The 13,084-nt window shown below is 47.4% G+C and overlaps 2 protein-coding genes across 4 annotated transcripts in view; one reads left to right on the top strand and one right to left on the bottom strand.

The window, feature by feature from the left end:
- The window catches only part of LOC5572510 (DNA polymerase zeta catalytic subunit), a 41,880-nt gene that overhangs the window by 21,060 nt on the left and 7,736 nt on the right, over nt 1-13,084 (top strand). For all 3 annotated transcript variants that reach the window (XM_021854246.1, XM_021854245.1, XM_021854244.1), the window contains exons 5-6: nt 8,840-10,595; nt 10,668-10,853. In XM_021854246.1, coding sequence (XP_021709938.1) covers nt 8,840-10,595; nt 10,668-10,853 — 1,942 coding nt within the window. The remainder of the gene's footprint in view (nt 1-8,839; nt 10,596-10,667; nt 10,854-13,084) is intronic.
- LOC5572507 (trypsin-1) lies at nt 10,974-12,110 on the bottom strand. Its single transcript, XM_001660399.2, has 2 exons — nt 11,374-12,110; nt 10,974-11,320 (listed from the first exon to the last, which is right to left on the bottom strand). The coding sequence occupies exons 1-2, from the start codon at nt 11,896-11,898 to the stop codon at nt 11,024-11,026; spliced, it is 822 nt and encodes a 273-aa protein (XP_001660449.1). The 5' UTR covers nt 11,899-12,110; the 3' UTR covers nt 10,974-11,023.

The raw sequence follows: 13,084 nt of genomic DNA, 5'->3' as shown, positions 1-13,084 counted from the left end.
ACCATTCCCTCTGAGACCAGGAGCAGCGTCAAACCCCAGCTCTTTTTAGAGCTCCAAAGAGTTGCTAGATTTTTCACAATCGACGCTTGCCTCCTTCGCTCAATTCACCTCAAGTACAGTCCACCGCCGTCAACCGTTCGCCCCAGCGCGAACTTCTTTTTGGTCCATACCGAACCGGATCACGGTGGCCATCCGAAAAGACTTTCGCCGAGAAAGTTCCCCCAGTGCCGTTCAACTGAGCGGCAGAAGCCATTCCCGCCGAAGAGAAAAACGACGCGCTACGCTAAAAAAAGTGCTGTGCCCAACCAAAACAACTGCTTCCGTTGCTACGAATGTGAATCGAGTGAGTGAAATAAAAATAAGTGCCGCGTTCGTATACAAAATCGAATTGAAGTACTGCGTTCGCGTTTAAAAACGAAGTGAAAAAAGTGACGGAAAAATGCCATTGGAACATTCGCCACCGAAAGGCGACCCACCAAAGGATGCTGCAAGCGAGCAGCACGGCCTTCCTTCCAGAACGGTGCCTCCCGAAAATTCTCCACCTTTCCACGGATTTCCTGAGTGGGAAGTCGCAATGGATGCCGCCACTGCCAAGGAGTTGCAAGGGCTGTATCGTCAGCGAAACCAAGCCAAGAAGAAAGTGATTCGGATTCAGCGAACTCTCATCGACAACGAGTCCTTCGGATTGGCCGAACTGAACGTCTTCTCCAAGAGCCTGTCCGCCATATACGCCGAGTATAGTGGCTTCCACAGCAAAGTGCAAGCACTGGTGCCAGACGAAGGTATCGAGAAGCAGGAGAACGAATACGCTAGCTTCGAGGATCTCCACTACGCCGTTTCGGAAGAACTGGAGGAGTTGCTGTTACCGGCAAAGAGGAACACAGCGCCCCCGCCTGGCCAAAGCATTACGCCGAAGGTAGTCATCCAACAGCAGCCACTTAGTGTGCCGATCCCGTCGTTCGATGACAGCTACTCCGGGTGGCCAAAATTCAAAGCCATCTTTCAGGATCTGATGGCCCATTCGGGGGATACAGACGCCATAAAACTGTATCACCTCGATAAGGCGCTCATCGGAGAGGCAGCTGGCTTATTGGATGCGAAGATCTTGAGCGAAGGTGACTACAAGCAAGCCTGGTCCGTTTTGGAGGATCGTTATGAGAACAAGCGCGTTCTCGTAGAAACCCACATCCGTGGCTTGTTTTTACTACGAGAGATGGCATCGGAATCCCACAAGGAGTTGAGGGCCCACTTATCCACCGTCACCCACCACGTCGAGGGCCTGAAGTTTCTCGGACAACAAATCACTGGCATCTCAGAGCACATGATTGTCTACCTGGTGGTTTCGGCGCTCGATAAATCCACCCGCAAGGCCTGGGAAGGGACCCAGAAGAGAGGCGAGCTTCCAAAATACGATCCAACCATCGCCTTCCTGAAGTCCAGGTGCCAAATCCTCGAGAATTGTGAAACGGCATTTGAGACAACGAAATCCAGCGCCAAGCAGAAGCTGATCCATCCGCCATCCAAGGTTCATCCGCAAAAGAGCCATGCAGCATCGACCACTCCATCCCAACCAACAAAAGCGTGTGAAATTTGTGGTGGTTCTCATCTCAACTTCCAGTGTTCGGCCTTGTCCAGTCTCACTCCTGCCCAGAGGAACGAGAAGATCCGAGCTGCTGGAGTCTGCTTCAATTGCCTGCGGAAAGGGCACCGATCCAAGGACTGTCCTTCCGACAAGACGTGCCGCAAATGTCAATACCGACACCACACGTTGCTCCATGACGATGGGGCACCAAATCGACCGACTACATCCAACGTATCGCTCCCAGCAGAGACGGTGGCAGATCCGCCAGTAGTTCCAGTCGTGCCGAGTCAACCGACTGCGGTGCAGATGCACAGCCCCGTGGACCCGCCTGTGTCCACAGCATGTTCATCGAACTTGGTCCAATACACCAAGACGGTACTGTTGCTAACCGCAGTGGTGCAAGCCTACGACAGGAAGGGCCAGCCACACCCGTGCCGGGTCCTGTTGGACAGCGGATCCCAAGTCAACTTCGTCACGGAGGAGATGGCCAACCGCCTTGGCCTCAAAAAGAACCCAGCCAACGTTCCAATCGTTGGCATCAACGCCCTACGGTCCCTGGCCCGTGACAAGGTGACGATCAAGATCCGTTCCCGTGTATCCAGCTTCCAAGCGAACCTCGAGTGCCTGGTTACCCCAAGAGTGACCGGTTCGATTCCAGCATCCAAGATCGACATCTCCAACTGGAAGTTCCCGGAAGGAATGGCCCTCGCTGATCCCAAGTTCCATACGCCTGATAAAGTGGACTTGCTAATCGGTGGGGAGCTATTTTTCGACTTGTTGAAACCAGGTAAGCTAAACCTAGATGAAGGCCTTCCACAGCTACGAGACACTCACCTGGGGTGGATCGTGGCTGGTGTCATCGACGACCCGCTTGTGTCGAACGTGTCGCTCCACAACTCGCTCGCATCCGTGAGAGACATCGAGGAAGGAATGCAGCAATTCTGGCAAATAGAGGAGGTGCCGGAGGTTTCCAAGCTGTCCACCGAGGAAGCTACCTGTGAAGCACACTTTCTGTCCACATATCAGCGTGACGAAACCGGAAGATAAATCGTTAAGCTGCCCTTCAAGGAAAACTCCACCCGGCTTGACGACTGCCGTGCTCTAGCCCTCAAGAGGTTTCTGATGTTGGAGAAGCGACTGTCTCGCAACCCGGAACTGCAGGCGCAGTATGTGGAGTTCCTCCGGGAGTACGAAGCTCTTGGACACTGCCACGAGACCAGCGAAGCCGACGATCCACCGAACCAGCAAGCGTATTATTTGCCGCATCACGCGGTGCTACGGCCGTCCAGCTCAAGCACGAAATGTCGAGTCGTGTTCGACGCAAGTGCTAAGTCGTTGCCATCAGATCTCTCCCTGAATGATGTACTACAAGTTGGTCCGGTGGTGCAGAACGACCTACACCACATCGCGTTACGCTTCCGGAAGTTCAAGGTTGCCTTCACCGGAGACATCGCAAAAATGTACCGTCAAGTACTTCAAGCCCCATACGATCGCCGATTCCTACGAATCTTTTGGAGGGAACATCCGACGATGCCCATGCGAGTTCTGGAACTTTGTACCGTGACTTACGGTACGGCGTCAGCACCGTACCAAGCAACCAGGTGTTTGGTGCAACTCGTCGAAGAAGACGGCGAGGACTTTCCCATCGCCGCTCGTATCGTGAAAGAAGATACGTACATGGACGATGTACTTTCCGGCGCAGACTCGTTGGAGGACGCCATCGAGGCTCAACAACAACTTAAGCAACTCCTTGGACGCGGAGGGTTTCCCATACACAAGTGGTGCTCTAATTCCCAAGAATTCCTGGAGCACATTCCTGTGGAAGAACAAGAAAAGAAGACCGTGTTAGAGGAACATGGGGTGAACGAAGCTATCAAGGTTCTTGGTTTACACTGGGATCCATCTGCAGACTTGATGCTTATAGCATACCGACCGAATCCATCGACGTTGCATCCGCAACGGCCCACGAAAAGGACGATGTATTCGGAGATTGCCAAGATTTTCGACCCCTTGGGACTGGTTTCACCGGTCATCGTTTTGGCAAAGCTCCTGGCGCAAAAACTGTGGCAGCTCAGAACCGAGTGGGACGACCCAGTGGACGATGATACAGCACAGCAGTGGCAGGAACTCCAAGATTCCTTGACACACCTCCACGAAATCAAAATACCACGACGTGTCACATTCGATAACGCGGTGGCCCATGAGCTGCACGGCTTCTCTGATGCCTCCAACAAGGCGTACGGAGCCTGCATCTACTTGCGAAGCATCTTTGCCGATGGCTACGTCGAAGCTACGTCTACTCACCAGCAAGTCGAAGTTGGCCCCCCTCAAAGAAATCTCCATCCCTCGAAAGGAATTGTGCGCCGCCCTTCTGTTGACCCGGTTGGTGCAAAAAGTGTTACCAGCCCTGGATATGTCGTTCCGGGACATTGTGCTGTGGTGTGACAGTACGGTGGTCCTAGCCTGGATTAGGAAACCTCTCCACCAACTACAAATATTCGTAAGGAATCGAATCGCTGTCATCCAAGAACACACCGGTGAGTACCGCTGGGAATATGTCCGGTCCCAGCAGAATCCAGCCGACGTTATATCGCGTGGTCAACTAGCCGAGTCCCTGAAGAATAACAGCCTTTGGTGGAATGGACCCGAATTCCTCCAGAGCATCGAGTACATCGTAAATCCCCCTGAGAACATCCCAGATGAGGAGCTGCCGGAACTAAAAGCGCTGGTGGCAGCGCCAGACGTGAGTATGGGCCTTGCATCATTTCTCCCCATGTACAGCAGCTTCCGCAAACTCCAACGCGTTATGGGATACGTAATGCGTTTCTCTGCCAATTGCCGGAAAAGGATCCCAACCGAACGTGAGCGGAGACCCCTTCTGACTGTTCGTGAGCTGCGTCGCTCAACGGAGGCCATCCTACACGTTGTGCAGCAGGCACATTTCGCCGATGAAATTAAGCGAGTTATGGCAAACGAGTCCTGCAAGAGGCTTGGAAGTCTACGACCCATCTTCCACGAAGGACTGCTTCGAGTGGGTGGTCGGTTGGATCGCTCACATCTACCATTCGAAAGCCGTCATCCTATCATCGTACCGGATAATGATCCGGTAGTACGGCTTCTGATCCAGCAAATGCACGTCGAGCTCCTTCACGTTGGGCAAACGGGCCTGATGAACGCTTTGAGGCAACGGTATTGGCTACTAAACGCACGATCGACCATCCGGTTGATCACACGTCGGTGCATTAGATGCTTCCGAACCAATCCGACGACCCCTAACCAATTGATGGGAAACCTGCCAGCATCGAGAGTCGTGCCGTCACCTCCCTTCGCCGTCACCGGCGTGGACTACGCCGGGCCTTTCTGGACCAAGCAAGGAACTCGTCATCCGACTCTGATGAAGTCCTACGTTGCCGTGTATGTGTGCATGGCAACCAAGGCCGTCCACTTGGAGGGCGTTTCCGATTTAACCACCGATGCTTTCCTGGCGTCCCTTCTACGTTTCATTGCCCGCCGTGGAATGGTCCATGAAATTCATTCTGACAACGCAACAAACTTTCGTGGTGCTGATCACGAATTGAAAAAGCTGCATCAACAATTTCGCGACCAACAAACCGTAAACACCATCGAATCCTTCTGCCACAACCACGAGATTGAGTGGCATTTCATCTCGCCGAACGCTCCTGAATTCGGTGGATTATGGGAGGCGGCCGTGAAGTCGGCGAAGACCCACCTGAAACGTGACGCTGGTAATACGAGCCTGACGTTCGAGGAAATGTGTAATCTTTTGGCCGAAATTGAGGCTGTCTTGAACTCTCAGCCTCTGTTCACCATTTCCAACGACTCGGCGGACCCGCTGGTCATAACTCCGGCACACTACTTAATTGGACGTCCGCTTATCGCCCCGGCTGAACCATCCCTGGAAAACGTGAAGGCATCCCGTTTGACACGATGGCAACACCTCCAGCTTCTGCGTGAGCAATTCTGGCGTGTCTGAAGCCGAGATTACTTGAACACCCTTCAGCCTCGGAAGAAAAACCAGCGAGAAATGCCGAACATCCGTGTGGATATGATCGTACTCCTTCAAGACAGGAATCAGCCACCACTCAACTGGATGTTGGGACGAATCGCAGCCGTCTACCCTGGAGAGGACGGCCTGGTACGAGCAGTAGATGTCTTCGTTAATGGAGTCACCTATCGACGACCGATAAACAAGGTGTCCGTTTTGCCTATCGAGGATAATGATCTACAACGAGATTCACCAACTTCGGACTGTTGAGATTCCTCAACCGGGGGGAGGATGTTCCGTCTCCCGCCGAAAGCACGTCCGAACATGTTAAGCGTCCTGCCAAACAGACCACGAAAAACTCCCCACCAATCAGCGACGAGCAGCGATCGGTGACAAGTATAAAAGAGCGTTCGCTGCCGTAGAGTCACCATTCAAGTTCCAACCGCGCGCGAGTCCATATCGAAGCAACAGCAGCAGCAGTGAAACGAAACCTTGTAAAAAGGAAAGAGAAAATAAACAGTTTTTTTTAGTGTAGCCGTCGGAGTTCTTCATTCCAGCCACCATTCCCTCTGAGACCAGGAGCAGCGTCAAACCCCAGCTCTTTTTAGAGCTCCAAAGAGTTGCTAGATTTTTCACAATCGACGCTTGCCTCCTTCGCTCAATTCACCTCAAGTACAGTCCACCGCCGTCAACCGTTCGCCCCAGCGCGAACATGTAGCTTTAAAAAACTTAATACACTTTCTATGAGCTACAATTCACTAGGATAAAATAAAAAAAACTGGCACCGCAAACGGTCATAAACTCAGTTTCCTTCCGCTGAGTTAGGTTCAGCGGTTCAAGTGGGAGTTAACTGCAATTATGTAAAATAGCTAATTTGATTAAAAATTTAAGAAAATAATGATTATAACTTACCCTGGAAATCTTCCATCATGATTTCGGATGTTCCGAAACCATTAAGTATGTCGATTAATTGAACATCTTTTTAGAAAATTTTCTCAACATCCGCGACCGACAGTTTTACGTTAACACTGTTTAGAGCGAGAAAGAAAATGGCAGGTCAAACCTGAGTTTAACTTTTACCAAAATCAACAATGAAAGTATTTGAAACAAACAGATCTTTAATTTGAAATGATGATTTTTGTTGTTGTTTCAAAAATAAATCTGATTTAAATGCTGTCAGTAAATTCAAAAATATGTCTGTTTTGTTTTAATCAAAATCATTGCTGATTCTACGCAATTTGTTTGATTACCACAAATAGAAAGCGCTTGTCAAATACAACAAAAATAACTATTGTTTTGAATAGCTGTTAATTCTCTGCGTGCATTTCAAACAGCGTCTTTGATTTCCCATATTTTATGGGAAAACTTCGATTACGAAAATTATCACATGCAACAAAATTGCACAGTCGAGTCTAGTACCTACACGATACTGAAGACGGCCTTACGGTTGAGGTCAAAATACGCGTATCTGCCAAAGGATACAAACTCTAGTGGAATTCAATGGTATAGTACTAAATTGAGTTTTATAACCTACTTCAAATTGCAAAATTGGTCGGTGTTCAGACAGACTGAACCAAGTACTTTTTTATGGTTTCAGGACAACGTACCCTCGGCATTTGAAATATCAAAATACTTGCGTTTTTTGCTGTTATGATGGAACAATTGTAATAATTTTGGCAATTGTAATAATGGATCAGAAATTTACCTTCAAAAATAAATAAAAGTAATGATTATCAATAGCTAAGTATTGAATATTTAGTAAATGTCAACCCTTCCAACAAATCATTCATTTTCTCACGCAATAGCATTTTCTGAGATTTTCAAGTATTGACACATACCCATTTCCCAGATTGGTCGATCAGAAAGAGAAGAACACGCAAGGGAGGAGCATCATTCGCTGTTCTAAGGTTATAAAACATGATTTCTTCATCGAATTCGGTTTAATTCCATTTTTGCTTTCGAGCTGGTAAGAGCTCCGAATCTGCTCAGCGCTGCCAGAAGCCTGCTGAGCTGTAGATTGTCAAGTTGCCAATCCAGCGTTTGGTTTGTGAAATCGAACAAGATTTCAAGATTGACTACTCGCCCTTCCAGAATTGGCCCTGCAGGAATCAGTGCGCTAACGCAATATTTGTACGAGATGACTGAAGAAAATCAGCCAAAGCCGCCTGTAGAAGCGCTCATTGCCATCACCACTGCAAACCTCATCGGGCGATTGTGTAATATTTCCTAATACCACATACTTGCTATAATCTCTTAATTCTTCTCGTAACATCGTACAATATCTGATATGATATGAATAATTGCCAATAGGGGCCTTCCTTAGCCGAGTGGTTAGAGTTCAAGTCATACTGAAGGTGTCTGGGTTCGATTCCCGGTCGGTAATTTTGTAATGGAAATTTCCTTGACTTCCCTGGGCATAAAGTATCATCGTACCTGCCGCACGCTGTACGAATGCGAAAATGGCAACTTTGGCAAAGAAAGCTCTCAGTTCATATCTGTGGAAGTGCTCATTGAATACTAAGCTAAGAAGCAGGCTCTGTCACAGTGGGGACGCCAAGAAGAAAAAGAGGAAGAATTGACAATACGACAAATTGAAATTTACGGTGGCGATGACGATATCGATGACTGGAGAGCTCCTCACTGTTCTTAAATTCACAAACCATTACATTCTGAATTAGGGTAACTCGGTGTAATATGCCCCAACGGGGCAATACGCCCCTCTTCATTTTCGCTGAGTTGAGGCTTCTTTTACAATTCTCCCTGGAAACATTTCTACAACGCAGTGGACGTTTTTTTTCTATGGAAGGGCCATATTGCCCGGGTTGTTTTGAAACGTAAACATTGGGACCGTTTACAAAAACATCTTAAATACTTTTTTGAAGCACTCTGGAAAGAGAAAGTTGCATGCAGAACATGACCAACTAAATAAGGAACACCTTGACATAAAAAACTTTAGAGTGATGCATTTGCTACTGCGTTAGAGCAGTATTTCCTTAGGGGGGGGGTGTATTACACCTTTTTACCTTATAACTAAAGGAAGGTTGCAAATATGACAATTGACTTAAATTCAAATGCAGCAAATCACATGGCGTAGTTAACGTCATGCGGGCGTGTCTTGTACACAACTCCCACTGATTTTTTAGTTTCTGTTCGCTCTTTTTTTGGTCGCTGTTTTCAAGCATAATATCTCTTAAGTTTCTATCGTTGAGACACTCAGTCGGTACCAGCTCTGATTTGAATTACTTTTTCAGACTCTCGATGGTCGACATCTCAGCATACCGCCTTCCAGTGCCGGAATCGCCAGTAAAGAAACCCGCTAAAACTCCAAACGCATCACCCCTCAAGGAACGAGATCCATCACCGTTCGATGTTTGTAAATTGGCTCGCGAGTACGATCTGGCCAACAATTACGATCCTCAGGAAGGACTGTCTCGAGGTCCCGTTCGGCGAGGTCGTAGTCGAGGAAGGGGTCGTGGTAGTCGCAGAGGACGCCCTGTCCGAAAACAACCATCTCCTGAGCCGGTACCCGAACCAGAACCCGAACCGGATCCTGAGCAGCAAATCCCGCCACAACCGGAACCGGAAATCGATGTGATCCTGTCGCAGAAATTTCAGAGCATCATTAAACTGTCTCCAAAAGTGTTGATAACGGCGCTAAGCCAATCGGAGGTAACAAACTTGCAGGTCAAGAAAGCCGATCCAACGTCAATGGAGACGATTGAAATTTCCAGCGAGTCGGAAGTAATCCACATCAGTGATGAAGAATCGCGCTCTTCCGGAGAACAGAAACGCCTTTCCATTCCGGAAATATCGCAGGAAGCAGCCCAGGTGGCAAATCGTTCACCCATTTCGACAAAGGCAATGACGGAGGATGACGAGGGTGAAGATGAAGATCTCAACATTAAAAGTTTTTACGAACATACACTCGTTTTTGACGATTTCGATGAGCTGGGCTCGGGTTCGGATGGCAGCATGATGGAACTCGGATGCGATAATCACGTTGAGGATGATACGAAGGTTATAAGCACTCTTCAAGAGAAGCCACCATCAATGGCAGATGCGTTAAAAGCGATACAGGAGTTCACAATCCCGCAAGTAATTCATCAAGAACCATTCTACAGCAATCCTGTGGATGTTACGGGGCGAAAAGAAGTGGGTCACATTGTGCTCAACATCGGAGGAAACAGTCTTAACGATATGGAAGAGTTTCATAGCGTTGTGAGCGATATGAACTCGATCAACAACTTTCGCCATAAAAAACTAAGCGCAATCTATGGAGACAGTCTGAGTGCAATTTTGGGCGATTCATCTCGCCCAGACGCTGGGAAAATGAGAGAACTGTTGGCAACGGAACAGTCGGTTATCGTGGTACCGGCTGCAAAGCCCCCATCAAAACATGAAGCCAAAGTTTGGCTGAAAGCCATGGAGAAAATTAAGACTGAAGAAGCTGTTCCTGTGGAGCAAGACAGCCCGATCAAAATTAAGAAAATGCAAGCAATTATGGTCGGTGAGGGAACAACCTCCACGCAGGAAGCACAAAGCATCAAAATCGATCACGACAGCACACTCAATCTAAGCTCTCTGATTACAGCGGATAATCCCGTAGATAGCAGTGCGAGAAGCACGCTGGTTTCGAAAATTTTCTCCATGAACACAAAATCCTCCCCCGCAATGCGATTGGACCACGAGAACGGATCACCATCTGTTTCTAGCGGAAAGGAACATCTCGAGCTGCTCAGTTACAGTGCTCGGAGGAAGCGACGCAAAACCATGAAAGCGCGGCTATCGCTAAGTGCGGCATTCAAACGATTCCGGAATTCGAAGGTTCAGGAAGAACAGGAGTCCGCCAGTAGGGATAGTGAAGATTTCGACACAATCACTCCGGGACAGGACACCTCTGCATGTTCGGAAGTGGAACTGGGGCAGGATGTGGTAAACTCTTCGCAATGTTTGGTCGCTAGTCAAAAGTCCGAAAATTCCGACAGTGGAACATCGGATCATACTATTGTAAGTTTTCAACATCTTATCTTTTGTGAATATCATTCAATTTATGATCAATCTGCTATGTCTCCTCTTCAGTTACCGCACAGCGCTGAAATCGCATCGATGAAACAACGACTGCTCAACGGATCGCCCCTAATGGCGCCCGATGTCAGCCAGCCGGCAGAACATTCCGGGAATATTTCCGCCGTGACGCCGAACAACAACACCTACGGATTCAAGGTCAACTACGAAAACCTTCAGAAAGCAAAAGCAACGTGCGAGGTAAGTTGAACCTTCCTCCATGCTTGGCAAGGTTTCGTTGATGGTGATTGGTAGTGTTGTACGCTAAGTCTGTATAGCTATGTGTGTGATTGTTTTGAACTCAACTAAAAATGGGCAAAATTACATTATCTTTCAATTGGACAACATATTGTATTTATTCTATCCATCAATCATGCACTTTTCCATCCGTCATGGGTCATTTGTTCCTTAATCCAATCGGTATAGTAGGAAACACGGGTGAACACTCCGGGAGCATACGGTGAACCACACGGCATGCGACCCCAAGAGACGATTCCTACCAGCTCGAAAAGACCGGACTTGATTTGAACCAGTGGTCCACCAGAATCTCCCGAACAGGTGTTGCTCAACCCATCTCTTGTCCCGGCACAAACATTGCTCTCGTGGATGCGTTCATCTTGCCATATATCTCGGCACTCCTTCCACTGCAAAATCGGAAGCTCGGCTTTCTGAAATAGGAAATTTTAATATGCGAAACCCAACTATCAAAATTGTTACCGACCATCAACACGTTCGGCATATCAGGGAAAAAGTCCGTCGATATTCCACCCCATCCACTAACAACTCCTTTCCCATGGTGCAGCACTCCCTTCGCTGGCAGCTCAATCAACCGTACGGAGCTCGTCAGCTGAAATGGTTCATCCAGCTTCAGCACTGCAATGTCCCATGGTCCAACCTGTTCTACGTTAAACTTTTCATGCACAAACATTTTAATCACTCGACGCCTCTGGACATTTTCATCGCTGAGCAACAAATCATGTTCCCCGGCCACCACTTCTAACCAATCGTTGTCCGCACTGGATACGGTACAGTGTGCAGCCGTGATGACGTAGCTTTCCGCAATCAGTGATCCACCACAGAAGTGCTTCGGAGGTTTTCCGTTGGTGTAATTCCACTGCAGTGACACCTGGTAGGGAAACTCGTGCGCCTCGGCTTCAGTTCCACCCACAATTCGATTATTCTCTACTGATTTAGTTAAAGAGGTAGCACCGATGGCAATTACGATAAGCAGTTTGAACGATACCATTTTGCTGGGTTGAGTGGCAACTGAACCCCTCGAAAGTAGCTTTTATAATGCTTATCGTTACTAGTTGTTCGTTAGGAATTTCTAGCTCTTGAAACGCATAGGGCAGATGGGAGCGGGTTAGTCATATGGCGTTTCTGAGTGATGCTCAACAAAATACATAGTGCAAGAGATAGTGGACAATTGTAGATTTTCATACGATAAAATTTACATGTTATGAGACAAAAACTATTGAGTTGTAAAATGTACGTTAACGTTTGACTAAATACCTACTTATTTATGGTAACAAAATCTCTACCATTATAGAATTTTCATTCAGTGATATGTAACTTAAAATATTCTATTGGTGCCATTTTTGAATTTACATGAGAGGAATATAATATTAATACAAGATTGTCATGAATTAAATACAAACAAGCAAGAATCTTAAACAATGGATCTTTCTGATTATTTTAACAAATTAGATTTGCCAAACTGCTCGTGTATCTGTAAACCAAGTCGATTGATCAGTTGACAGTAAATATAGCAAACGGTTTTTAACTGTTCTCTTGAGTAACTACATGCGGCACGTGTAGGAGTTTTATTATCTTTAACGTGAACTGGATACACCTCTTATGCTAAACAGAAAAGCTATCATCGTAGAAAAGTCATCAATCAGCCGTCAACGTATTTCCACTATTTTTTTCCAATACTTTGCTCTATATTACTGCAATCAGTAAACGACAATTATAAATGGAAGTCAATGGTGCCGGATTTCGAGATGCATCCTAGTTTTGGCCTGTATGGAAAGTTCAACGAACTTACGTACTTACGAATGATTAATTACTTCTACGAATGTGGCAACCAGCATAGTTTTACATAAGGTGCAGAGTATCGGTACACCTCACAGCAGACAGATTTGCAAATCAACGTCAGGGCCTATCCTTCATGAACAATGTCATGCGGCTAAAGTAAAACCGCAGTAACTAGAATCTTCATTATCGTAAGAGAAGTGCTGGAGTACAGTAAGAGCAGTCATCAACAATGCAAATTAGAGCAACGTCGAATAAGTGGGACGGAATTAAAGGTATGATTAGTTCGACAAGGGTTGCCGGTACATTCTGAAGGAGAATAATGGAGTGCTGGTGGTCACGGTTTCGGGCTGCAAGGAGATGAGGTAGCTGTGTTGGACACTGGACGCATGAAACAC

This window comes from Aedes aegypti, chromosome 3 (assembly GCF_002204515.2).
Source record: "Aedes aegypti strain LVP_AGWG chromosome 3, AaegL5.0 Primary Assembly, whole genome shotgun sequence".
NCBI lineage: Eukaryota > Metazoa > Arthropoda > Insecta > Diptera > Culicidae > Aedes > Aedes aegypti.
Note: the sequence above shows the minus strand (reverse complement) of the source record. Positions and strands in the feature narration are given on the sequence as shown.

What these genes read in the sequence shown, in the direction of transcription:
- LOC5572507 (XM_001660399.2), bottom strand. Translation starts at nt 11,898, where the DNA reads ATGGTATCGTTCAAACTGCTTATCGTAATTGCCATCGGTGCTACCTCT. An exon ending in ATATGCCGAACGTGTTGATG is followed by an intron (nt 11,321 to 11,373) that starts GTCGGTAACAAT and finishes TTCCTATTTCAG; the next exon opens with AAAGCCGAGCTTCCGATTTT.